At 37.6% G+C, this 26,678-nt stretch overlaps 2 protein-coding genes across 3 annotated transcripts in view; both read left to right on the plus strand.

The window, feature by feature from the left end:
- Nucleotides 1-3,213: 3,213 nt before the first annotated feature.
- DCUN1D2 (defective in cullin neddylation 1 domain containing 2) lies at nt 3,214-24,007 on the plus strand. The gene is made up of 7 exons (XM_060769652.2): nt 3,214-3,624; nt 6,702-6,918; nt 11,837-12,005; nt 14,783-14,913; nt 21,818-21,900; nt 22,074-22,170; nt 23,474-24,007. Exons 1-7 carry the CDS (start codon nt 3,622-3,624, stop codon nt 23,551-23,553), a joined length of 780 nt encoding a protein of 259 aa, XP_060625635.1. The 5' UTR covers nt 3,214-3,621; the 3' UTR covers nt 23,554-24,007.
- Nucleotides 24,008-24,107: 100 nt separating this feature from the next.
- The window catches only part of ADPRHL1 (ADP-ribosylhydrolase like 1), a 43,436-nt gene continuing 40,865 nt past the window's right edge, over nt 24,108-26,678 (plus strand). For both annotated transcript variants that reach the window (XM_060769650.2, XM_060769651.2), the window contains exon 1: nt 24,108-25,218. The gene's annotated coding sequence lies outside the window, so the exon portion shown is untranslated. The remainder of the gene's footprint in view (nt 25,219-26,678) is intronic.

Genomic DNA, 26,678 nt, shown 5'->3' on the forward strand with positions numbered 1-26,678 from the left:
ATGACTGGCACAACCTGGGGATCACAACCAGATACAGTGAAGACATCTGCCCTTGCGCTATGCTACTCTGACTCATGACCAGTGTGGAACACATCTCACCACACTAAAACAGTTGATGTGACTCTTAATGAGACATGCCTCATTATCACAGGGTGTCTGCGCCCTACACCACTGGAGAAATTACACTGCTTAGCTGGTATTGCACCACCCGACATCCGCCGGGAAGTTGCAGCCAATAGTGAAAGGACCAAGGCAGAGACATCTCCAGCTCATCCCTTGTTTGGGTATCAGCCAGCACGTCAACGACTTAAATCAAGAAATAGTTTTCTAAGATCTACAGAGACACTCGCTGGAACACCTCAGCAAGCGAGAGCTCAAAAGTGGCAGGCTCAAACCCAGAACCTCAATCTGTGGGTGATACCAGATGAGAGACTCCCCCCTGGGCACACAGAAGACTGGGCGACTTGGAAGGCGCTGAACAGACTGCGCTCTGGCACCACGAGATGCAGAGCCAATCTTAAGAAATGGGGCTACAAAATTGAATCCACGACATGCGAGTGTGGAGAAGAGCAAACTACTGACCACCTGCTGCAATGCAACCTGAGCCCTGCCACATGCACGATGGAGGACCTTCTTGCGGCAACACCAGAGGCACTCCAAGTGGCCAGATACTGGTCAAAGGACATTTAATCAGCTACCAAGTTTGCAAAATTTGTTTTTTTATCTGTTTGTTTGTTTTGTTCTGTTAGAAATGTAATACAATGTTCTGGTTGCAGATGACACGATAAATAAATATAAATAGCATTATATATTACTATATTGTACTATACCACTATACTGCAAGGTTATAAGTAATATTACATGCAATATATAATATGCAATCATTATATTTTTTTATATATTATTATATTGTACTTTATTATTATACCACAATATATTTAATACTCTACCAATATATTATACTACTACTCTGCAGTCCAGATAGTATTCTGCAGTCCAGATCTGGAAGTACTGGAAGAAGGCGCGGAATAAATCAACTAATAAATTAATTTGGCACAAACCAGGGTTTTCCTGGTTTGTGCCGAATTAATGTGGGACTAGCCAGAACATCGTCTGAACAACCCCTTTTCTATTGCAGAAGTTTCCGCAATAAATGAGCTTTAACACTACTTCAATGCTATGAAATCCTGAGGTTTGAAGTTTGAGGCACCAGCCCTCTTTGGCAGAGAAGGCAAAAGGCCTTATAAGACTCCCATGATTTTACAGCATTGAGCAAGTGGTATCAAACTGCATTAATTCTCCAGTGTTGATGTACCCTTTGTCATGTAAAATGTGTCTTGTCCACAATCATACATTTCATGATGTTGGTCTATGTATTTCGGTAGGGATCACACACTCAATTATGTTTTTATTGGAGGTGGTATGAAGTTGGCACTTTGATGATATTTTTAATTATCTTTAACTTTTAACTTAATCAAGTTTTAACTGTGCTTTAATGTACGTTCACTATTACAGGAGTTTTAGGACAGTGATTAGAGTCTATTTGTGTATTTTCTTTCTTTTTTTTGTCTTTTACTGTTGATATGGTCAGTGGACTAATCGATACTCTTTACTTACTTTTATCGAGATTGGTCATTGCTCTCCTAAGAAGTAAGCATCTTCTGATTTCCTGGCTGCAGTCAGCCTGTAATATTAAATATTATTTTGACTGTAATATTAAATATTTTGAGTCTATCTCTAATATTAAATCAGTCTGGTAGTTCTCAGCCTACTGGGAGGAGAGCAATGTCCGATCTCGATAAAATAGTGAAGAGTAGAGACATCACACCGGCAACGAAAATTTATTTATTTATTTATTTCAGTTACTTCTACCCCGCCCTTCTCACCCCCGAGGGGGGACTCAGTGCGGCTTACAAAAGAAGACACAATTCGATGCCTATGTCAAATATACATGCATACATAAAAGCAATTAAACAGTTAACAGGTTAAAATCATCAGTACATAACACAATAGAAAACTAATCTTATGCTCAGTGTTCAGAGTTCCATAAATCCATTCCGCATAAAGCAATGGTATTCCCCATAGTCACCTATGGATGTGAGAGCTGGACCATAGGGAAGGCTGAGCAAAGGAAGATAGATGCTTTTGAACTGTGGTGTTGGAGGAAAGTATTGAGAGTGCCTTGGACCGCAAGAAGATCAAACCAGTCCATACTTCAGGAAATAAAGCCCAACTGCTCATTGGAGAGAAGGACAGCAGAGGCCAAGATGAAGTACTTTGACCACATCGTGAGAAGAAAGGAAAGCTTAGAGAAGACAATGATGCTGGGGAAAATAAAAGGAAAAGGGAAGAGGGGCCGACCAAGGGCAAGATGGCATCCTTGAAGTGACTGGATTGACTTTGAAGGAGCAGGGGGTGGTGATGGTCGACAGGGAGCTCTGGTGTGGGCTGGTCCATGAGGTCACGAAGAGTCGGAAACGACTGAACAAATGAACAACACAACAAAGTCCTTAGCCTGTGGGTCTCCAAGTGTTTTGGCCTACAACTCCCAGAAATCCCAGCTAGCTGTTAGGATTTCTGGGAGTCGAAGGCAAAACATCTGGGAACCCACTGGTTTACAATAAGAACCACTGGTTTACAATAAGGAACACCTTTCAGTATTATTTATTTATTTATCGTGTCAGTGCAACCAGTCGATTATATTACATTTCTAACAGAACAATGCAAAAAGAGCAGACAAAATACAGAATTGTGAGTTTGGTAGTTGATTAAATGTCCTTTGACCAGTATCTGGCCACTTGGAGTGCCTCTGGTGTTGCTGCAAGAAGGTCCTCCATTGTGCATGTGGCAGGGCTCAGGTTGCATTGCAGCAGGTGGTCAGTGGTTTGCTCCTCTCCACACTCGCATGTCGAGGATTCCACTTTGTAGCCCCATTTCTGAAGGTTTGCTCTGCATCTCGTGGTGCCAGAGCGCAGTCTGTTCAGTGCCTTCCAAGTCGCCCAGTCCTCTGTGTGCCCAGGGGGGAGTCTCTCATTTGGTATCAGCCATTGGTTGAGGTTCTGGGTTTGAGCCTGCCACTTTTGGACTCTCGCTTGCTGAGGTGTTCCGGTGTTCCTTTCAGTGATAAATGGCAGGTGATAATGATAAATGACTTTAGAACCCGGAAGTGACATCTCGAGTGTGGCGCCTCCTCAAAGCAGCAGTAGTCTGTGGCTCCAGTCCGTTAGTGACGAAGTGCATTGTGGGTAGCGTAGTTCCCCCTCCTCCCTGCTGCCGCGCTTGTCAATGTCAGGCCTTGCTGCTGCCGCCTTCCTCAGAGCGAGAGCCTCAGCTGCCGGAGTAGGAGCCGCATTGGGGGAGGCGTAGAGACGACCTTCTCCGCTGCTGTTGAAGGAGGAAGAGAAGAACGAGGCAGCGGGGACTTCCGGGTGAAGCCATGGCTGGCGGTTGAGAGGGTCGTGAGGGAAACAGGAGGAGGAGAAGGAGGGGGGGGGGGGGGAGATTGGAGTGGAGTCAGTGAAGTGAAGGCGGCCCGGTCCGCGCCTGCGCAGAAGGACGCCGTAGCGGCGGCGGCGGCGGCGCTGGCGAGTGAAGTTGGGGGAAAGCGCCGCTGGAAATAAAATGGTAGGTTGGGACGCGGGACGGTAAGGTGGGAGCGGGGAAAGAAAGGAAGGAAGGAAGGGGAACGGGGCCAGCTGTTTGTGGGCATCCGCCTCCCCGCTTGAGGAGGAGAAGGAGGAGACTCCGGAGGGTCCCCTTCTTCTCCTCCTGGGGGCAAAGGGCAGAGCAAGAGGCGACCTCCCTCTCTCCCTCCCTCAGGCACAAGGCTTAAAGGGCTCCCCCCTCTTTTTGGTCGGAGGGCAGGAAAGGGAGAGCGCCGGGCGAGGAGTCCTAGCCGCGCGGCCACCACGAACCTTGCCCTTTTTTGGGAAAGAAGGGGAGAAGCCGGGCAGGTGGCTTCAAGCCCGGCCCTCCTTCCCCTTCTCAGAGTGCATGGACAAGTAAATAAATAATAAGTCATCACTACAGGTTGAGCGCCCCCTGCTTCCCTCTCCCTCCCCCCAACCCAGAAGAGTTTTAGGTGTTTTCCCTCCAGATTTGGGATCCTTTGCAGAGATGGGTCTCTTCTATATGGGACCTGAACCACCACACATCTATGCTTTCTAGATGCCTGGCCTCAAGGAGCATTTTATGCACAGTATTTTTTAAAACTTGTTTTACTTTACTTATTCGTAATGGAGGTGTTTCCAGTAGACCTAGCCTGAAAGTGGTTTTGTATTGTAGGGGCAAAGAACCCTACAATACAGCGTTTTTAAATTTTATTTCTTCACTTCTCACTCAGTATACAGCATTTTAAAAAAGTAATTACTTCTTCGCGTTGTTTATACGTAATGGGATCTTTTAAAGGTGGGGGACCCAAGGCAAAACCTCTAAAATCATAGAATCACAGAGTTGGAAGTGACCTTGTGGGCCATCCAGTCCAACCCCCTGCCAAGAAGCAGAAAAATTGCATTCAAAGTACCCCCAGATTCATTTAGATTCATTTATACAGGGGTTTCTTAACAGTTATTTATTAAATCCACAAGCATGTGGACAATTTCAACAGAAAGGAGGAAGCCCTGAAAATGAACAAAATCTGGCTACGAGTATTGAAAAAACTCTAAAATCAGAACAGTAAATAAAGAACAACACTAAAAAAACAGGGGACTTCCAGACAAGAAACAATCAGGGCCAGCTAATCACATCCCAACAAAGGATTCCCCCAGGCAGGAAGCAGCCAAGCCTTGAAGTTGCAAGGCTATTCAGGGCTAATCAAGGTGATCACTTGCAGTATTCACAACTGCCTCAAGCAGACAAAAGTTCTTTCTCCCACCCTGGACATTCCACAGATATATAAACCTCACTTACCTAGTTTCCAACAACCCTCACAACCACTAAGGATGCCTACCATAGATGTAGGCAAAACGTCAGAAAAGAACATGAACATACAGCCTGGAAAAGTCACAGCAACCCAGTGTTCTGGCCACGAAAGCCTTCGACAACATGTTATCTGTTTACTTTATTCATACATAATGAGATCTTTTGGAGGTGGGACCCAAAGCAAAACCATTAGATTCATTTATATAGAGATTTTTAATAGTCATTTATTTCTTTTTTTTTATGCACAATGAAATCTCTTGGAGGTAGGACCCAAGCCTAAACTGCCACATTCATTTGTGTTTCCTATACACCTAGCTTGAAGATGATTTTATACACAGTATTTTAAATATTATTTTATCCCACCTTTCTCTCGATATAGGGGCTCAGTCTTCCGCATAGATAGAGCAGGGTGTCACTCTCTCAGCCATTTGGGCAGTTTTGGAGCATTTTGGATTTATGGATAAGGGTGCAGTACTTTGTGTCACTTGCCCCTTTGCTATTGTTGCCTCCCTGACTTTTTGCACACTAGCCCAAGGCAGTTTGAATATATATTCCTCCTCCCTTCAATACATGGATGTATATACACAAAACTGTTGGTTGCTGAAAAGCCTCAACCTGTTCTGTGGTTGGTTTTATAGGGTGGTTCATAGGCTGCTAGAGCAAAGGTGCCTGGCAGGCAGACGGAAGCAGCATATGGTGTATTTCTGCCATTAAACTGTGTCTCCTTCCCTGCTTTTGTACCGGAGGAGAGTTCCGTTTGGCTATAGACCAAGTCACTGCCATACGCTGCCCTAATCCCTAACCCGGCCATTGGCACCACCTCTTTTCTCTTGCTTTCCTCCCTTGAAATGGCTGGATCCTTTTAGAGGAAACAAAGTTGACACCAAGTGCCCGAATTAGAAGAAGAAACTGTAAATGTTCTTTAAAAAACACTTTCTTCTGTGTTGGCGTCTCAGTGATAAACTGTTTTTTCAAACTATTATTGTTGCCTGTAGGAGCTCTAATAACTTTCAGGCCTTTTCTACACGCTATTCATAAAAAGAGGAATATGAATCAAAACTCATTAGAGGAGAAACAAAGAAAAACAACCTCACTGTGCTTTAAGGGGAAAGTTTTAATACTTCAGTATAGTAATTGGTTGTTAGATACAAAAAAGAGTAATTACATTTCATTTTTTCAGTGTAATTGCTTCCTGATTTGTTACATGAAACATGTTTAAATACAGTAGAGAAGTGTAATATATATTTAGTTTACTAACAGTATGTGTAAGTTATGCAGTTTCTCAGTCAAAAGTGATTTTTATATGGAAGTTTCAGTCTTGAAGGAAGGTGTCATGTGTTTTAAGGCCATATTAACAGTATTGAAATTCAGCTAAAATATTGCAATAGACACATGATGTTGAAGCATCTTAATCTTGTCTATGTTCTGGAAGACATATTTTTAAATATATGGCTTATAACAAACTGTTTCAGAAACTATTTCATTGATATTTTAAGTACTTAAAAGTAAATCTGGGGTTCTCAATGCTAGACTTTCTTACCCGGAAAGCTGATTATTGTATGTGTGTTTAAAATGTACATATAGGTGCTGCCATTTCACTTTTCAGAAGTGGATGCCTTTAACTACAGAAGAAAAAGGATTTCCTTCGGTTATCCTGGAGTGAAATGTGTTACCCAACAGGAGAACCAAACCCCTTTTAAAGATAGGCAGTTATAGTAGAATTCTGAAACAAACGTCTGGATTGGCTTCATTTGCTTTTGTACTTCTTTTGCATCCCAAAGCATAAACTTAAATCGTCTCAGAAGGACAAGGTCCGCCAGTTTATGGCAGTTACCCAGGCTGGTGAAAGGACTGCTATATACTGTTTAATGCAAAATGAATGGAAACTAGAAGTGGCAACAGACAACTACTTTCAGAATCCAGACTTGTACTACAAAGAATCCATGAAAATTTCAATAGATAGGAAGAAATTAGAACAATTATATAGCAGGTACAAAGGTAAGTTTTCTGTTTCATTTTTTTCCATTGAAATTGTGTGCTATTTTAGTTTAAATCCTGGGAGCAATAGGGAGGGGTTGTATTCTAAAACACATAATAAAAAGTAAACCTTATTGAACTCAGTGAAATTTTATTCTTTACCAATTCATAGTAAACAGTAATGTAACACTCTGTTGTAATTTTTTTTCCATATGAATACTGATGAGGTGAGCAAACTTCTTAAATGTGAAAGTTATTTTACAACATTTTGTATGAAACAATGTGAGCCCTGGCAAGTACAGCATTGGTGGTAAGGAAAAACAAATGAGCCACTTCGTATGTTGGAAAGACACTAGCAGTTTATAGGTGGTATAACGGATGTTATGGTATTTGATTAATTACACAAGGAAATTTGTGTTGAGTTGCATAATTAAACTTTCTGACCCTGATCCAATTCCCCACACAGATCACATCCTGGAATTACATGTGTACATTGAATGCTCATTCAAACAGGGCTACTGTTTTTACTTGCTGTGTAGCTTACAGAGGATGTGTTCTCAAGGGCACATCACATGTGTATTCATTTCCACACTGGAATACATATATATGCTCACCAGAAAACAAATTAATTTAAAGCAGTAAAAAAAAGAAAATACAACATTCACATTTGGATGCATCTTTTTAACTATAGTTTCTGGTCTAACAAGAATACACGTGGGCCTATTTCTTGTTACACATCTCCTTAATTTGGTCAGTATTTATATCTTTGTTAAACTCATAAATATTTTCTTTATTTTAAGTTGTAAGAAGTTTAGTTGTGGCATTTTTTCTTAACATCTTAGGTCTGTCTTAAAGTGTTCATATTGCTGTAAACAACCTGTATGATATTTTTGCCATTATAGAGATTTTTGGTAAATTGTTAGTAAGGTAATAAATAAATTTAGTTAATTTTTTGAGAGGAAAATTGCTTTTGAAGATATTGTTTGTTTCCTACCAACATTAGACAAAAATATTGTATACATGAAAATACACATTGCAATAAAACATTTTGCAACAATGAAATATCTAATTAATGTAAAACACAAAACATTGCAATAAAACATATTTTGCAACAATGAAATGTCTAATTAATGAAAAACACAAAACATTAGAAGTCCAGCATTTCCATTTACAGTAGTAATTATTGAAAACCTGCCTAAATAGAAAGGCTTTTGTTTGCTGGCAGGGCTATCTTAATGGAATAGGCATCCCACAATTTTGGAGTAGTTATTGTGAAAGTTTACCTTTTGTTCTTACTAAATGTACCTCTAGAGGTGATGGAGCTGAAAGAAGGGTATCTCCTCCAAATCTTACAATTTGGGCTGACTTTATAGAGCTCAAATGCATCCATATCTTACATTCATATTCCTGGCTCTTTCAGAAGATGTTCACTCAAATGCAGTGACACTTGGTGATCACAGCGTTTTTTATGTTGTTTTTCACAAGAGTCTTTAATATTATCTAATAGCAAAGAATCTTTGTTGTTATCTGAGATGCTTGACTTGGGGCTTTGATTCCCTCTCAGGGTAAACAAACCTGTTGATCCTGAAAAAGTAAAAATTTTCCAGAAATGTATTTTGGCAGTTCCTTGTTCTGAGTCTTGTTGTTCATAAGGTGATTGTTGTTGCTAGCTCAGGGTACTTATTTTGTTACACATGTCTAATAAATTTACTTTTCAGTGGTTTGTTGCTAACACATAGCTTACTGAAATTTTTATATTGTTTGGCATCCACATAGACAGGCTGAATAGGAAACTTACTTCATTTGCATGTAAAGGTATTACACTATTGAACTACTTAAAATCTACTTTAAAAAACTACTTAGTCTGCTTGGATTTTTATTCCCTACCTTGTTCTTTAACACTTCAGCACATCTGTCATATCTGTTATTTGTTTCTACTAATCATTTTCCTCAGGAACCACATATCTAAGATTTTTGCTCATAACTAAATCTTTTCTACTCTAATGCTCTTGTTTCCGAGACCTCCATTGTTAATATGGGCCATAACATAACTGTAAAGTAGATCCTTAGGATCAAGGTTTTTTCTGTCTAGAATGCTATTGTCAAGCCCTGGATGGTTGAATCAGTGATTAGGAAGGGCTAACAGTACACACTTCATATATTTTCTTCTAGTTTGTTGTTTAAATATTGTTGGCATGCATCTTTGTTCTGTTCCCAGATAACAAAAGAAGCATAGCTTTTCCTGTTACTGACAAGCATATAATGTTGTAAAATTCTGAACCCCAACCTTAGTTATATAGTAGTTCCATTAACTAGAACGGAAATGTATTTCTTTCTATTAAAATGAAATATCTTTCTACAGTCAAGAGAAATAAGCATTATAGCCACAAATTTTTATACTTGTGTTAATCAGCTACAGTTTTAGTTTATTAACAAGCAAAGGATTGCAACAAATGTTGTCTGGTAAAAGCAATAGGGCTCAGATTTCTTGTTTTCACAGGAGGAAAATGCATCCTTTTGTGAACTCACTGTCTAGTGAAGGTAGTTTACAGAGAAGTGACAGTCAGACCCTGAATATATACTTGTTGCAACCAGTAGCTGGAATTGAGGCTGGGATAAAATTAAGCCTAATATTCTGCTTCCCTGGGCTATCAGTGAGGTTTTTGAAAACTTGTAACACCGACAGTGGATTATATTCAAAGTTGCTTGTCAAAACATTTTTAATTTTACTCAAACCTATTTCACGGCCAGAAGAACTGTACATTACATATGCAGTGACTATTTGGGAAATTTGCTTTTTTCATTACAGTTATGATGATCTGCAAACCAAATACTCCACAGATTACTCAAAGACGTTAGAAAGTAAACTTTAAACAGTATGATATTTGATAATGCACCTGCAATTCAGCGCTTCAGTAGAAGGATCAGAACAAAGTGACTCTTGACAGGCCCGTAGCCAGGATTTCGATTCGGGGGGGGGGGGCGGCTCAGTTTTTTCAGGGGGGGTTCGGGGGGGCTGAGTTTTGGAGGGGGCTGAGTCTGAGTGAAAGAGGGTCTACCCTAGCAAACCTTTTGTAGCATTACCCCAATACCCCCATGCATATGGGATATATTGAGTATGGTGATCAGATCATGATATGAATAAACATAACAGTTTAAATAATGCACCAGTAAGGCCTTTTCGCGAACCACCATGATAATTTGGGAGGGGGGGCTGAAGCCCCTCAAGCCCCCCCCCCCCCGGCTACATGCCTGACTCTTGTAATTAGAAAATGGTTTGCACATAACTCTCTACAAATACCCTCTTACAGAAATTGTGTGGATTTTTTCTATGTTTGTAAAAAAAAAAGTGTTGCTATGTTACATTTTAATATATATTTTGCCACATGCTCCTAAGCAGGAGGACCAAAATGGATCCAATTGACTCAAATTATTTAAACATCTTAGGACAGAGTGGTTAATAAGAAAAAGTTCTTTCATTTCAAATTTCATATACAGATTTGAAATTAAGTTCAGGGACACAATCCATTCCGTTAACTTTTCTTTCATACCTCTGCAAAACCCGTTCTTTTTAAAACCCTAGTTCTGTAGCTCGTCACAGCCCTTGTGCTATTGGTTTCACAAAAGCTCCGATTCTGTTAGCAGCCTTATTTTTCTCTCTGCATTCCATGGCACTCCCCCTTTCTCTTTACCCCGGCACAGATTTCAGCACCCTTTTTGTTTCCCTGTTCCAGAAATCTCCCTCCTGATAACCACACTTTTCTTTATGTAACCAGAAATGTTCTCTTCTCATAGGGGCCCTGAATCCCTATCTTGTCAAGTTTATCTCCTTGAATCTCTGCCCTTTGCTGCTAATAATAATGAGGTGGGGCAGAAACAAACAAATAAGTTCCTGAGAAGTTTCATGCAGATGAGCCATGTAATAATTGACTGGCTAACACTGGTTCCAGCTCTTTTCTCTCACATACTGAATACAGAGAGAGGACAACTAGTATAAGTGGTCATGTGCACATTTTCTTGATTACAGTTTCAGAACTAGGTAAATAATACTTTCCCACTTTTTGAACTATGAGAAAATTAATCAGTTGGGCAAAACGCGAAGTTCTCAGAAAAGCTGTGGATGTTCTTGTGAACCATTAACACCCCCTTTTTTCCCAGTTAAACAAAATTTGTTCATTATTTCAAGTGCAGAGTTTTTATAAACAGTAGCCAGGCAGATGACCACAGCATTTCTCCTCAGTTTTTAACTGGAATGATACTATGTCAAAGTGTAGTGTTACTCCAGTGGCATTGAGGGATGAACATAATTACAAATAAGGCACTATCATATGACATGACAGTTTGCTTTGCCACAGGTTGCAGTTTCATGCTGCTTAGAATGGTTGGAAAACTTTATTTAAAGCTGCAGAGAATGGAACAAGAACCACAATAGCTTTTGTGTAAGCCTTATACACATATTTTCCCAATACTGGATATTCTCCTACCTTTGAAATGCCCCTTAATTTCCTCTTACATTTCCCATTCCAACACAGAAGAATTCACCAGAAAAATATTTAGCAAAGACTTTGTATGAGTGGAACTTTTGATTGGTTTGGAATACTTAGACTTATGCAAGAAAAGGCAATAAAATGGTACCTGAAATTTCACAGGGAAGTAGAAATGGTGAATGGGAGCACGTTTAGTCTCCATATTTTATGTTGTGCTATTTTATTTAAAACATATAGTGCTGTACTGAAGACAGTTTACAAAGAAATCGTGCTTTGTATACGTTCAGATTCACCATTAGAGATCCATTTAAGACTTTATATGTGCATATTTTTTCAATAAAAGATTATATTTTTGAACTGTTAAGTTTGCAATAGAAAAAGAAACCAGCAAAGTTTTTGATTAAATGTGATTGACAAGTTCTTAATGTAAAGCATGATTTTTTTAAATTCAGATCCACAAGATGAGAACAAAATTGGCATTGACGGAATTCAACAGTTTTGTGATGATTTAAGTCTAGATCCTGCTAGCATCAGTGTTTTGGTCATAGCATGGAAATTTAGGGCAGCCACTCAATGTGAATTCAGTAAAAAAGAATTTATAGACGGCATGACAGAACTGGGGTGAGTATAGCTGCTTTTAACAATACTTCAAATTTCTCTTAATAGACCCAAAGTAAGTTTCTGAAAAAATAACTATACATGTGCATTATCATTAATTGCTTTATTTAATTCATATTGTCCTCCTTATACTCAGATGACCTGAGCTGCAGTCCAAGAAGCCATTTGTTGACAAAGGAACTGTGCATGTATCCGGAGCTTTCTTTGTAGCATTTACATCCACAGCTCCTATAGCAAAGAAAGTAAGCGACTTTTTAAATTGAACAGTGACTTGTCTAATTCTCTGTGGGAACTGTCTCAGTAAGAACTACAAAAAAATGCTCTGAGCCATGCACATGATTCCATTATTGTGTGTTTTGCAAATATGTTAGACATAGGGCTTTCCCTAGACAGAATAAAACAGTTCCCTGATCTCTAGATTTTCCCTGTCCCCTTCGCCTAAGTCCATATTTAGACATTTCTTTTTGAACTCAGAGTATATTTTTAAGCAGTGGGGTCATGACCCAAGTTTTATCAATTGCAACAGGAACTAAGTAAAATTAACTTTCTTTAAATTCTATTCTGGGTCCTCAGGTATACCAAGGATGTTACGTTGAGCAAATTTTAAAAATAAAAATAAAGCTTGCAAGGGAAAATGAGTGTTGTCATACGTGTGCTTTGATTTCTAACTGGGCACAGTATGTTTCATCACAACATGAAAACTCCAGAGAGTAAATAGAACTGTGAAATTACACACTCAATGCCTATTTCCCCCCCCCTCCACAATGCTTTATTGCTCATTATTTACTTCTATATAAATTAAACAATTCAGTCACAGATTGAACAGATCAACGACACCTGCAAGGAATTATTTCTGTGCACAGACCAGATTTTTGGAATTGTGCTCAGTCAAGCTAGATTGCCTCTGAATCCAGAAGCAAGAGCTTTGAGAGCAATTATGAAATTAAATCAACATGAAGAGAGCTGGGATCAGACCCCATGTCTTCCCCCCCTTGCTTAATTGATAGCACTGCTATTGTTGAGTCATGCCACTCTTAGGAATTTTACAGAGTTGCTGTTTTTTGTGGGTTTAAAGAACTGCCTCATCTAGTGGAGCCATTGAGGTCAGTCAAATGAGAGGTTCTGAGGTTAGCTATACTGCCACTTGTAACTGTAAATAAGTAAAACAGCAATTGGGTTGACATGTTCCTTTCCCAACAAGGTGTTCAAGGTAACAGAATGGTTGCCCCTTTGATAGTCATTTGCCACCGTTGACTTACCAGTGTATTGTTAAAATGCATGGAAGGTGGGATACCTATCAAGAAGTGCATTATGTCATAAAGTAACTCATTAGGTGCAGGCACAACTAAAATATTAATTCTGTGAAAGTTATAGACCCACCTCAAAGAATGCCAGCACTTGTGTTTGTAAGGCTGCTTGGCTATGTCCATACATACAGGTAAAATTCAAAGATGCTGTCCTGTTAGTCTGGAATATCAGTTTGCAAAGGGATCTTGTAGTGCCTTTGAGACCAATTGAGAGAAATATGATGTAGCATTAGCTTTTGTAGTCATCTGAGGAAGCAGGCTATGTCTACACAGCTTATACGACAACTTATTTCTCTCAATTGGTCTCAAAGTGGCTACAGGATCCCTTTCCATTCATATAGTATGTAGTGCACATAGCAAAAGAATAATGTGATGACTGTAACCTTTTCATTTCACTTTTACATACCACTGAGTTCTAGTTCTATCACCAGCATTAAATAGTCTATTGGGGGTTAGAGTCTCACGTATATTTCTTACATTTACTGACTCCACTGCAAATCCCCATGTGTCCCCTTGAATGGAAGTAATTTAGTAGCAGCCACAACACTTCCTTTCTGGTTCTCTGCACCATGACGTCTTAAGAGAAAAATGGCTTGAGAAAGTTTTTGTCCCTAATATGCTATGTTGGCTGGTAAAAAACATAGATTTGTTGAGGTAATTTTTGTCCTGACTGTCTTGTTTGTTTGAAAAAAGCTGTATATAAAACTTGAGAGCATTGTTTATAACCCTTTAAGTACTAGTGTCAGAATCCGTATTACTTAGGTTTGAATCTCTCTGGATTCAGCAATAAAAAACAAAGGAACAGAGGGACTAAAAAATTTCATATAATCAAGTCAGCTGGCTTTTGAGTGAATGATCATGCCACCTAATTATTGGAAAGCATAATAATTTATGCTATGTTTGTTAGAAGGCAGTGTTGTAATCAAAGGTTCATTTCCATCTATCCTGGAATGTATAATATCTAGAGGAAAACCTATAGTGTTTATTTACACCCCTTTTAATCCTACTTTCTCTTCATCCTTTTATAAAAATGGATACATGTGTTTTTTATTTGAATTAGTTAAATATGTTTTGATTTTGTCAACAAAAAAGTTTGCAGCTGACAAATGTTTATGGTGACAATAACAGCTAAATGATTTAGTGTTGGCCATGGAGAAAAGGATAGAGTGAAAATAATAAAGCAGTTGCTAGTTAAATTAAACTGCATTTAATTTATCATAGGAATGTTAACTGAATCTTAGCACCTTTCCAAGATAAATTATCGAACTGAACAGGACACTTAAAAGTTTTTTCGCCTTCCATTTTTCTGCCTGAGAAACCGTAATCTCCATATGTATCTAGTAAATAAGTTTCTGGACATGCATTCACCTAGATCTAGTTCTGCTGTGTTTTATCTGGTTTTTAGTTTTACTGAGTGTACTGAATATAATGTAGTTTTTAAATGTCATAATACGAATAATGTCTTTTTACCAGGTGTGATACCACAGACAAACTAAAAGCTCTTTTGCCAAGACTGGAACAAGAATTAAAGGATCCAATGAAGTTTAAAGATTTTTATCAGTTTACCTTTAACTTTGCTAAAAATCCTGGACAAAAAGGTTTAGGTGAGTTCTTTATAAGCTGAACAGAGAAGTCAATCAATATTATTTTACTAATCAGCTTTTTCTTATTGCAGTTATTAAGGATGCTGTTGAAAGTTTGCGGAGTCATTCTTTTTAGTTATTCTGTCCAGTTTAAAAGAAGTGTCTAACCATATAATTAAGTGGAAAAGGAGTGAAGTCAAAGTGTGAATACTTTGTAAATTCTTCTAGAAAGATGGATACATCTACTTCAATAAGTACACTGTGTTATTTATTTAGAAAACGTTAAAATGTAATAATTAAGAGATATGCAGTTTCATCCTTCCTGGCAATACAAATGGTTGTTCAGTACAGTTGAAACCTATCATTAGTTGATAAATCTCTATCATGATTTGGGTAGAAAAGATGTCTAATGAAGACTATTTATAATATGATAAAGTAAAACAATCATAGCACAAATAGAGCTGTCAACAAATGACCTCCTCCAATGCAAATAAAGCATTCAATGCCCATTTGAAGATGGACAATGAAAGTCGCTAGCTGAATTTCTTGGTGAAGACATTTCCATCATAATTTGATTGCCATGATTGGAAAGGCTTTTCCCTGATACTCCATAACCAGATTTCTATCTGAGGAACACAACAAGAAGGGAAGAAATAATTTTGGATTCTTTAGCAATAAGTCAGAGATGTACATGGAATGAAGTGAGAACAGAATACTGACTGCAGGAATTTTGTTTCATGAAAGCTTTGTTAAATATAATCACTCTTTTGTAATAGGAATGGAGAATATGTGGACCGAGTGCAACCTCTGGAGCCTCTTTTTGTGGCCACCAAACCCCAGAAAACTGAAATATTTGCTTGTTTGATATTCTGATGAAAATTTCCTGAATCTTCCACTTAAAACTCCTCAAGTGTGTATTCATGGCGGGAGGGGACTTCCCCATCTTTTGGTCACCATTTCAAAGGGGAACTAGAGGAAAATAATGGTATTTTGACATTTTCCTGGGGATGTGGCCTGTAGAGATGCCAAAGGGGAAGAATTTTACTCCCAATCCCACCACATTTACCACCTTTAACTTTAAAGATAGTATAAACATTTCTTGCCCAAAGTCTAGGGTTCAGTGGGCCTGCTTTTGCATTACTTATACAGCTTTTTACATAGAAATTACACACCCACCAGATGCTCTGTCTCAATGTGTTTCCTTCTGCATATAACTTTCCCTTCTGGGCTATGTGAATATGGTCTTATTTTCATGTCACAGTCAATTAGTAAATTAGCTTTGTATTTCTGATTATGAGCCAGTGGGGCAGATATAGAACATGTCTTAATTCAAAAGGGTTCAAACCAAGTGTATAGCTTTGCATCTATATAAAGTCAAAAAGAAAGATATAAACAGAAAATCAACTTACTATGTCTAGACATTTTTGGAAGTTGTATTTACATTATTATTCAAAACAAAATCCTTAGTGTAATTTTTTGCTTATTAGTAGGCCTTGATCATTTTAAAGCCTAAATCTAGTCTTAGTCCCTACTAAACTAGAGTCATTAAATCAGTGGAACATTCGTAAGTGTTTACGCTGAAGTTCTTGTTATTTTGAATATTGTGTTTATTTGGAAAATCTAGTTTAAGTTCCCACTCGCTCAACAGTGTTATATGAAAATATTTGTTTTGGGACCTTGTTCAATTCAAGAGTTTTAATTTCATGTCTGACTAAGTCATGAAAATACATATCCTAGACAATATGCTTGTCAGATGTGATGAAAATGTAGTAAGGCAGTGTGCTCATAAAACAGGATTTTATATATGCAGGTGGTTGGGTTTCAGAGTGGTTTGGGTTAAGTTGCATGAAAAATATGCATGTCAGACTTAAGATGTAGAAAGAAAACTAGTACACTGATATTTGGTATTTGTTCAGATTAGTTCAGATTAGAAATATCTGCACTAACGCATAGCACATGAACATATTGGATTTTAATTCAATGATATTATGGAGTGAGACTTGCAACATAGACAAGAGTACACTTTTGATGAGATTTAGAATAGCCTTTTTGCACAGTTACTCAAACCATGATTCAGCTGAAAGTCTTTCCTAAAACTTTTCCTAGAAGTACTGTATTAGGAATAACAACCTACTTATTAATAACAGGCGAGCAGTGCTTCTTTTGTTAATCTTTCATTTCAGGTTCTCCAAGGTGTGCATCTCTTGTGTAGGTTACTTGATGGGAAGGGGAACGCATTGATTCATCAGCTTCAAATAGAATAGCAGTAAAATCTTGGGAGAGATTTCCTGGTTTTTTGAACACAGGAAATTCAAAAAACATTTTTAATGTTCAAAAAACATTAGTGTACATCTAAATTAAAAACATGAGTGTGAGTTATATGGCCTAGAGAGCCAGTGCAGAATAAATGTGTTAGAATATGACTCTGGCCAGCTATGGTCTGACACCCTGCCAGGCCATGGAAGCCCCCTGAGAGACCTTGGGCAAGTCACATTTTCTCATTCTAAGAGTCGGGCATTGGAAAGTCTCTGAATAATTCTTGCCAAGAAAGTTGGATGTTCTTTATAAAGCTTTTTAGTTTACATGAAGTATTCTATTAGATTTAAAAATCAATGGCAAGTAGGAAATGCAATAATAATTAATTAGTCACTTGTCTGAAATCTTATATATGCTCACCTGGGAATAAGTCCTATTGAACTAAGTAGAATTTATTTGTAAACGTACATGAACCAAACTACTGCTGTTCATTACAGATAGAATGCACAATTTATATTTTTAATTTCTATCTGTAAAGCCCAGAAATTTGCCAAATGGCATTCCATATTTTAAAGAGGAAAGCCTTTGAATATTTTGCAAATAATCCTAGTGTATGGACAGGTTTTGGGTAGCTACTCTAAACTGAAGATGGAAAAATTGCTAGTAAATTGAGGTGCAGATTTTTATAGTTTTTATACAGTTTTTCCAGGTTCCTGACACTGCTGCCAAACTCTAACATTGTCCCAGCTGGAGTCACATGAGTCAGAAGTTGTTGACTCATAAGTTAGACATGAACATTTTCAGTACTGTACTTGATTATGGCTTCACTTTAGAGTTGTTATGTCTCAGTAGAAAAAGTTTCATTTGCTGAATTAATGCAATTTTTGTTGACAGATTAACATAATTGAATTTTTATTCAGACATTCCAGTATTTTCCAGATCAAAATTCTGAATTTAAATTACTTCAGAACTACAACATTTAATATATATATATTACTCTCCAAATAGAACCCCCTAAAATTATGTATTTAGCTGAGACTTGCAATTTATTCTGATCGCTCATGAATAAACATAGTCTGGTTTTAAATTTGTCTCAAATTGGCATGTCAGTATACACTTGGTTTAAGAAGGAGTGGCAATGGCAAGTTTTCAGCCAATTTTCAAAACCAAGATCTTCTTAAGTTAATCTATCACGCCAAAGGAATGCCAGCCTTATCTTAGAGGCTCAGACAGGATAGCTGTGAATGACATTGGTGAGGGCTTACAAGATAAAGGTACTATCTTGAGAAGGAAATATTTGTGTTCATGCACTAAGAATCATTTAAGAATAGACCCTCAGCTAATATTGGTTTTTTTTTTCCAGTTTAGCATTGTCTCACAAACAGAGCTGGGCATGGAGGAAGGCTAAAATCCAGAGTGTATCCTAGAGAAAGAAATAATAATAATAATAATAATAATAATAATAATAATAATAATAATAGCAGCAGCAGCAGCAGCAACAAGCCAGCATAGTGTTCTTGTCTGCTGTGTACTAATCTTGTTGTGTATCTAATAATGATGATAATAATAATTATTTATTTATTACCCGCGTTTCCTGACAGCTTTAGGAGGGGAACAACAAAGTCAAAAACATATGAATGTTAAATATATACAATAAATTACATAGATAAAAACACAAAATATATTTAAAAAATTGCACCAAACACAGATACAGGATTGACACGTAGTAGCAATAGATTGTAAATTGACTGGTAGGCCTGCTGGAAGAGATGGGTCTTCAATTGCGTTTTTAATTCTGACAGCTCATTTATCATTCGGACCTCTTCCTGCATGTCATTCTACAGTCATGGGGCAGCCAATGAAAAGGTCCTCTGGGTGACGGTCGCAAGTCAGGTCCTGGCTGTTTGTAGTAAGCATCCACCAGAGGACTCAAGTGTCCTAAAAGGTGGGTTGTGCAGGAGAAGGAGATCTTGTAGGTACCAAATAGGATAAGCAAACATACCACAGAATCAAATGTGCATCTTGATGCCATATGATTATATAATAAGTGATGAAAGGTCTCTACCTTCACCAAAAATTGAGTTTGTAAAGCTAAGAATCTTAGTCTCCAATAGCACCTAATTATGACAGGTGGCATCTTCTATAGACATGGGATTGATACCATGATGAGATAAATAACCAAGCTGTTTATTTTTGAAAGAGAATAAATATTTGCTATTTAAAACTATATTACAGCTGCTTAAATGTATGTAGATTTGATATGCTTAGTTACCTTTCCTGTTGCTAGAAAGTCTTCTCCAGCTGGTAATGTCTCAGTAGGTTTTCCCTCAGTCCAGATTTCCTTAAGCTATCCCAGCTAGTCACAAACAGGAACAGATGGTGTTTAGTAGTCTTCTTGTTGCCTCTGGCTTCTAGGTTGTTTCAGTCTTAAGAATCCATGCCAAAGCTCTCTCTACTCAAATCTCTCCTTGAAACCTTCTGGTGTTGGGCTCTGCTGTGTGCATAATGCTTTGCCAATGTTTCACAACACAGATTCCTGTTGTTCTCAGGTGAACTGGATCCTCAGTCTTCTCCCAAAAAGAGTTCTCTCATAATGACCTTTCCTTTATTTCCTTTATTTCTTTTCATTTATTTAACTTCTCCCACTGATTTCATGTATTTATTGAACAGCATTTACTGGGGACAGATCCGAGCTCAGTGTCACAGTGTCAAACAGAAACCATGAATCACTGGAACCACTGTAAAATAGTGTCTCCAGGCTCTACCTGAGAGATAGCCCAGAATGATACTATGATGGATGGTATCTAAAACTGCCAAAAGTGCCATCAGAAGCAACAGGAAAACGCTTCTTGTCCAATTCCTGTTGCAGGTCAAAGTGACCAGTGCTGTGCATATCCTAAACAAGACTTATATCTTGGGTACAAATCATTAATTTCAACCAGGAATCCCTGCAGCTGTGAGGATCTAATTCTGATACTATGTTGCATTTGTGGATATTTCCCTCCAATAAATGGTTTTATAAGCTGGGTGGGATCTACCTGATGATAATGAGGTATCAACTATTCCTTTTAATTGTTCAACCACTCCAGTGCTGGTTATTTCAATGTACTGGTATGCTAATGCTTTTCAGTTCCCCAAGGATCCTCTGTCCAAATTTTCAGGCTGCACATGTTGAAACATATCCAATTACACAGTCCAAGCAGAAGCCAAGATTATGTTCCTGGATCTGCCTCAGTTACAGTGTCAGAGTCAGACTGAATCTGAATGACTGTGCTTGCAAAGTGTTGGGAAAATTCTTCACAGAACTTGTTATCTGGGTTCTAATTTGTTCTCCCTTCCTCACTTCCTTAGCTGTCCTCACACAGCAACCATCTCCAGTATTTAATTTTATTTATATCTGTCCTTACTCCCACATGGGATCAAAGTTAGTACATACTAGTATAGGTTAGAAGGTCTTCTCATATATCCTCAACAAATGTGCCCTTGAAAATGGTATAACAAAGATCAAGTGCCCCTGAGGAGCCGTTGGTGGCACAGGGGGTTAAACCACTGAGCTGCTGAACTTGCTTACCAAAAGGTCGCAGGTTAGAATCTAAGAAGCAATGTGAGCTCCTGCTGTTAGCCCCAGCTTCTGCCAACCTAGCAGTTCGAAAACGTGCAAATGTGAGTAGATCAATAGGTAACGCTCCGGTGGGAAGTTAAGGGCGCTCCATGCAGTCATGGCGGCCACGTGACCTTGGAGGTGTCTACTGACAACACCAGCTCTTTGGCTTTGAAATGGAGATGAGCACCAACCGCCAGAGTTGGACATGACTGGACTTAATGTCAGGGGAAAACCTTTACCTTTACGACTCTTAAAACTTGGGTGCAGTTATATAGGAAGACATAAATGTTCATATGGTCTGGATAAGGTTGTATAAGTCATACCCAGCACTTCATGCCATTCAGATCACACACTGACTTGTGACTAACTGATCTTGTGATACCTCTAGGCCAAAATCTTTTCCAAACATTTTCCTGATTGACTTTTGGACATGTATTTCCCTGCCAGTTTTACACTTTGTCTCATTCAAATATACTGCTGCTGGTTCAATAAGCCATATTGTAATAAACCAGCAATTAAATTTGGGCTCATTCACAAATCTTAAGCCCTTTTCACTGTCTTTGGCACTTTGATACTGGTCTCCTAGATCTACACTTCCCTGTATTGTTTCTTATGACAAGAGTTGATTTAATGTTGGTAAATGACATAATACCATTGCAAGTTAATATTAATTACTCATAATGGCAGGCTGTATTACATTTAGAAGTATTTTTAATAAGTAATATTTAGAAGTATTTTTTCTCTTTAACAAGTCACTGGAATTCAAAAAAATACTGTTTTGGTTTTATTGCAAGAAGTAGTGTTTACTTTTAAAATTTAAAGGGGACTTATTTGGAAACAAAAAGCTAAAGTGTGCATATTATGAAAAGTACATTGACTATTTTTTTCCCCAAAAGCATTTTAACAAAGCACAATTTCTAAGCAACTATGATGGAGGTACATTACATTGAAGGCACATTTTATGTGGCTATATGTTTGTCCTTCTTGTATTCTCTGGCTCACTATTTTTATAGTAAGAGGTCTAAAATATGATTCATATGATTATGTTATGCTTATATCTTTCAGATCTGGAAATGGCAATTGCATATTGGAATTTAGTCTTATCAGGAAGATTTAAATTTTTAGACCTTTGGAATAAATTTTTATTGGTAAGTGCATTTTGCCTTTTTATTGTATTTCTGCCACTATGAGAATGATTTCACAGAAGTAGTTGCCACCTTGACCTTTTCATTTTAAATCAAATGTAATAAATTTATGCAGAGTTTTATTATACAAAATTTCAAAATGGTTTATGTCAGATTGTTCCTTTTTTCTTTCATAGGAGCATCATAAAAGATCTATTCCTAAAGATACTTGGAATCTTCTTTTAGATTTTGGAAATATGATTGCAGATGACATGTCAAACTATGATGAAGAAGGTAACTCATGAGGATCTTCAAAATGAAATATAATCCTCTACAAGTAATATTGAACACATAGCTGTGGTTTGGATGCAGACTTTCTCATACTTAGAGTAAACTCAACTAAGTCTGTATAGTTTCAGTTAAAACAGTTTATTTTAACAGCTTACTAAAAGCGTAAGTCTGTATCCAATCCAGTTAATTTTACATGAATTGAATGTGAATCCATGTACAGGCAGTGTCCAGGTTACAGACAAGATAGGTTCTGTCATTTTGTTCGTATTTATTTATTTATATACTTTATTTCTATCTCACTCTTCCCACTCTGAAGGAGATTCAGAGCAGCTTACGCTTTGGCACAATTCGATGCCGCAAATGCATGCATATGAAAACAATGTATTCTATAAACAATAAAACAGATAAAAACATATAAATACTAAAAACCTTTAAAAACATGATACCTAGTCCTGCAGTCATTATTTGTGTAGCTACATTATGCCAAATCCATATTACACTAACCAAACGCCTGATTGCATAGCCAGGTTTTCACCTTTTTTTCTAAAAACCAGGAGGGAGGGGGCCAATCTGATCTCACTAGAGAAGGAGTTCCATAACCGAGGAGCCACCACTGTAAAGGTCCTGTCTCTCATCACCATCAGTCATACCTGGGGGTGGAACCAAAGACATGGCCTCCCCAGAAGATCTTAACACTTTAGCAGGTTTATAGGGAGAGATAAGTTTTGACAGATAAGTTGGGTCAGAACCAAGTTGAATTTGTATGTAAGTTGGGACAGGTACTTTTTAAAAATGTAGCCATTAAAAAAATTGGATAGCATAAAAAGGGATTAACACCCCCATAACAATTGGTTTGCCCCTGTTCAGAAAATTTTACCTCACTTTCTGTTCCTATGATAATTGGATTTTGAAAAATGTGGCTTGTTGTAGAAACAATTATTGGTGAGAAAGCTTCAGTAGAGACATCTTTTCTTCATGATAACTCTTCCAGGAGTGATTTTCCCCTCCAAGGGGTAGATTTCCTCTAACATCCTCTTGTCTCACCCCATTTGGATGTCTGTAATTCAGGGACTGCCTGTATACATATGGATTATGTTGGCTACAAAATGTAGATGAGGAGCATTGTACTTCACTGTTAAACACTTGGCTGTAAAATTTACTTTTCTTGGAGGATTTCATCTGTTTTCACATGACTGGAATATGTTGGGTTTTGAGCAAATAGCAGTATTTAAAGATAAAATGGTTTCGATGTAATGGATCTTTTTAAACATACAAAGTTTTGATTTGAAACTTGGCTTTTCTTTAGGAGCGTGGCCTGTTCTAATAGATGATTTTGTGGAATATGCACGGCCGGTAGTCACAGGAGGAAAACGTAAAGCATCCTAACCATAGACTCTTCTTAGTGGACTTAAATCTGCAGTCTGAACTGCATCAGGTAATGAAGACATTTTGGCCAATAACTGTGCACACTGACACTGGTTTCGAATGCCATGGCGGGATGCCACTGACAAAATGGAAATCACTACTTCTGCTTCAAGAAAATGATGGCTTACTCATGGACACTGCAAGATGAAATTCAGAAGATAACCCCCCGGCTGTTTGTAGGATATTGGCTTCAATTATTGTACTGGTTGTATCATATAGGATGTAGATCTTGCATGATTTTATACTTTGGAGACGTTTTAACTAGAGGCCATTTTAGTAAAGTTTTGACAGCACAGCATGCCATTCAGTTCATGACCCAGGGTGAACACCAGCAGTTACATAATTACAACTGTATTATATTGTACTTATATTAAAAGCAGTATTTGTGGTATATAAATTAAATCCCTAAATAAAATGTGTGGTATGTGGTATTTTTATACAAATATAAAACATTGTTGAAATAATGCTGTAAAAGATTTATGGACTGATCTCTTCAGCTTGGTGCCAAGATTCTAGATTTATAGGGAGGTTGATGAGATTCACTATTTAAAAGCTTGATTTTCTCATTTTAAAAGTGACCTGAATAAGTTACATCTGTACTTGATCGGTATGTAGCAGCACAATGAGTCTGTTGTGTAAATGTTGATACCTTACATTCAGAAATAACAAGAAAAGGCTTTGATATTTCAATATCATAATATAATAATTGAATCAAATACCGTAGGCATATTATGATCTAGCCCATGTTAAGACCATTTGAACCTCCACGGATGTCAGTGAAATTGCAGTGTGTGTATGTTTAATTCTCCCATATGAAATGTTCTCAAAAGTGCTTAATAATGTAATCTTATTTAGGTCTCCTCTGGGGCAAAAGCCATTGTATTCACTGGGCCTTACACTTAAGTCAATGTGTATTGAACCATAGCTGAATCGTACTTTGTAAAGTGGATAGTTGAAAGCTAATGGTGCAGTGTTAGATTAGGATTCACACAGGGAGTTGCAGGTTGATCTAAAATGGGATGCAGCAATTGTATCACAAAAAAGAGAACAAGTTGATTCAAAGCCGAATTGTTCATCCTGAGCAGGATGAGTGACCATAGCCAAAGGTACCTTTTTCACACTTGCATGCCTTCTAAAACTTCCTCTTCTGCATAGTTGTCAACATTACAGGAGTCCTACTATCCCTGATCGTCCTAAAGGAAATCAAATAGAGAATGTGAGCAAAAGAATAAACTTGTATTGGTCTCCATTGTGTGTATTGGTTTAATATAACACTTGTGGTAAAATATGCAAAACTCCTCCGTGAGTTCCAAAGTAGGGCAACAGCATGTAATTCCAGGCAAGCTGACATCAAAGTGCCCAATTTCATGGTGAAATTAAACCTTCAGAATATCAACTGCATGGGTAAACCTCTTGTTTAGTGGGAAACGTGCAAACTGCATGTAGCCAATCTATAGTTCCACCACTAGATGCCAGTATGTCATGTAATAGATCTCTTTAATCTGACGGCCGGGCAGTTAGCCGATAATCTATGAAGTGTCTAAGTACAACATGGTCAGCTCCCTTGGAGCATTTTGCCAGAAATACGATAGTATGTGCCACCACTTTTAGGTCCCACTAAAGCAGGTAAGTCCGAAAAGAGCGACAAGGGAGTTCCTTTCAAATTCAATAATGTAACTGATTTGTTTTTAAATGTTCAACTTCTAATGATTTCTATTAACCAGCCACCTTTTTTGGTCATTTTGTTTTAGTCCAAGTGTTACATTATGTTATAATACAATGTAGAGAATAACATTGAAACAAAACATCTGTATGATTGGAGTTGACCAGCTCAGTGTACCTTCTTCCTGGGATGTTTTTGCTTTTATAAGGTAGTATTCAAAACACGGATGCATAGCTGAAACTCCGCAAACATTTTTACATTGTTTTGATATATCACCGGAGGGATCCCAAAGTTGACAAAAATAGGAAAAAATGGCAACTGGATACCTAAGTACATTTTACATATGTGAATTAAGCTGTTTGTTCTGAGATATGTCTACTTAGATACTACAGTGTGCTGTGTGTGAGATAGGCTAAAAGTGTTCAATTAAATTCATATAGTTTGTTAATCTCCACAATTCAGTCCAATGTATTGTTGTAAAATACAACAACAAAATTCCCTGAGAGTCAGAGAATTTTTTTACAGTATAATATGTTAATTTATTAATTTGTTATATATGGTTTAGGTAGTATGTAATCTGTTTATTTAGTTATATTATTTTTTTCGTGAACTTTTGTTATGCAATTTTTGCTGCTTTTTACTTTTGTATGCCACTTTGAATCCCACCCATTGGAGAAAAGTGAGATAAAAATAAATTAATTAATAAAACAAAGGGTTAAAAGAGAGAAAATAATGCATAAAGATTATAAACAGAGAAAAATGTAGCAGCAGTCACAATTGCAGTCGTTGTCCCATTCTTGCGGTGGACATCATAAAACAATTGAGACTTGTACTAGACCAGCCATGAATCTATGGGAATGCAACACGGATCTTCAGGACAGATCCATACTTCTCAGCAATAGGTTTTGCCTTTCTAACTGCTACAGGAAATGAAAGTGGGATGTGCTCTGAAATGTTAACAAGCTTATATTTTTAAGGTGATTATTCTAAAATATTGATGGTTCATGCACTTCTCTGGTTTGTAAAACCATGTTTGTGTTGTTATAGTAAGAAATAACTCCCATCAATGCCAAGTGCTATGAAGAAAATATTAAAGTGTTTATTTTCTTTTAGCAGCTCTTGTTAATATGTGAGTTAATTTTACAAAAGTGCCTCTTTGTAGTTTTATGAAGCTGTATCACATATTTGCTTATATCAACTAATTTAAATCTCAGATCTGCTATTTCTGCATCTAGGGGAAATAAAGAAGTAGTTATCCTAATTATTTTACTCACTCAAATGAGGACATGGGCAGAAAGGACTTATACTCATGAAAGAAACCAGAAACCTCAGCTAAGCATCCTTTGGGAATCCCTGGTTGCCTCAAAATACCCCTCCTCTGTGCAGAGAAAATCTGATTCTAATGCAAGAGCCCAAAGAAATG

Source organism: Anolis sagrei, chromosome 3 (genome assembly GCF_037176765.1).
Source record: "Anolis sagrei isolate rAnoSag1 chromosome 3, rAnoSag1.mat, whole genome shotgun sequence".
In the NCBI taxonomy this organism is placed as follows: domain Eukaryota; kingdom Metazoa; phylum Chordata; class Lepidosauria; order Squamata; family Dactyloidae; genus Anolis; species Anolis sagrei.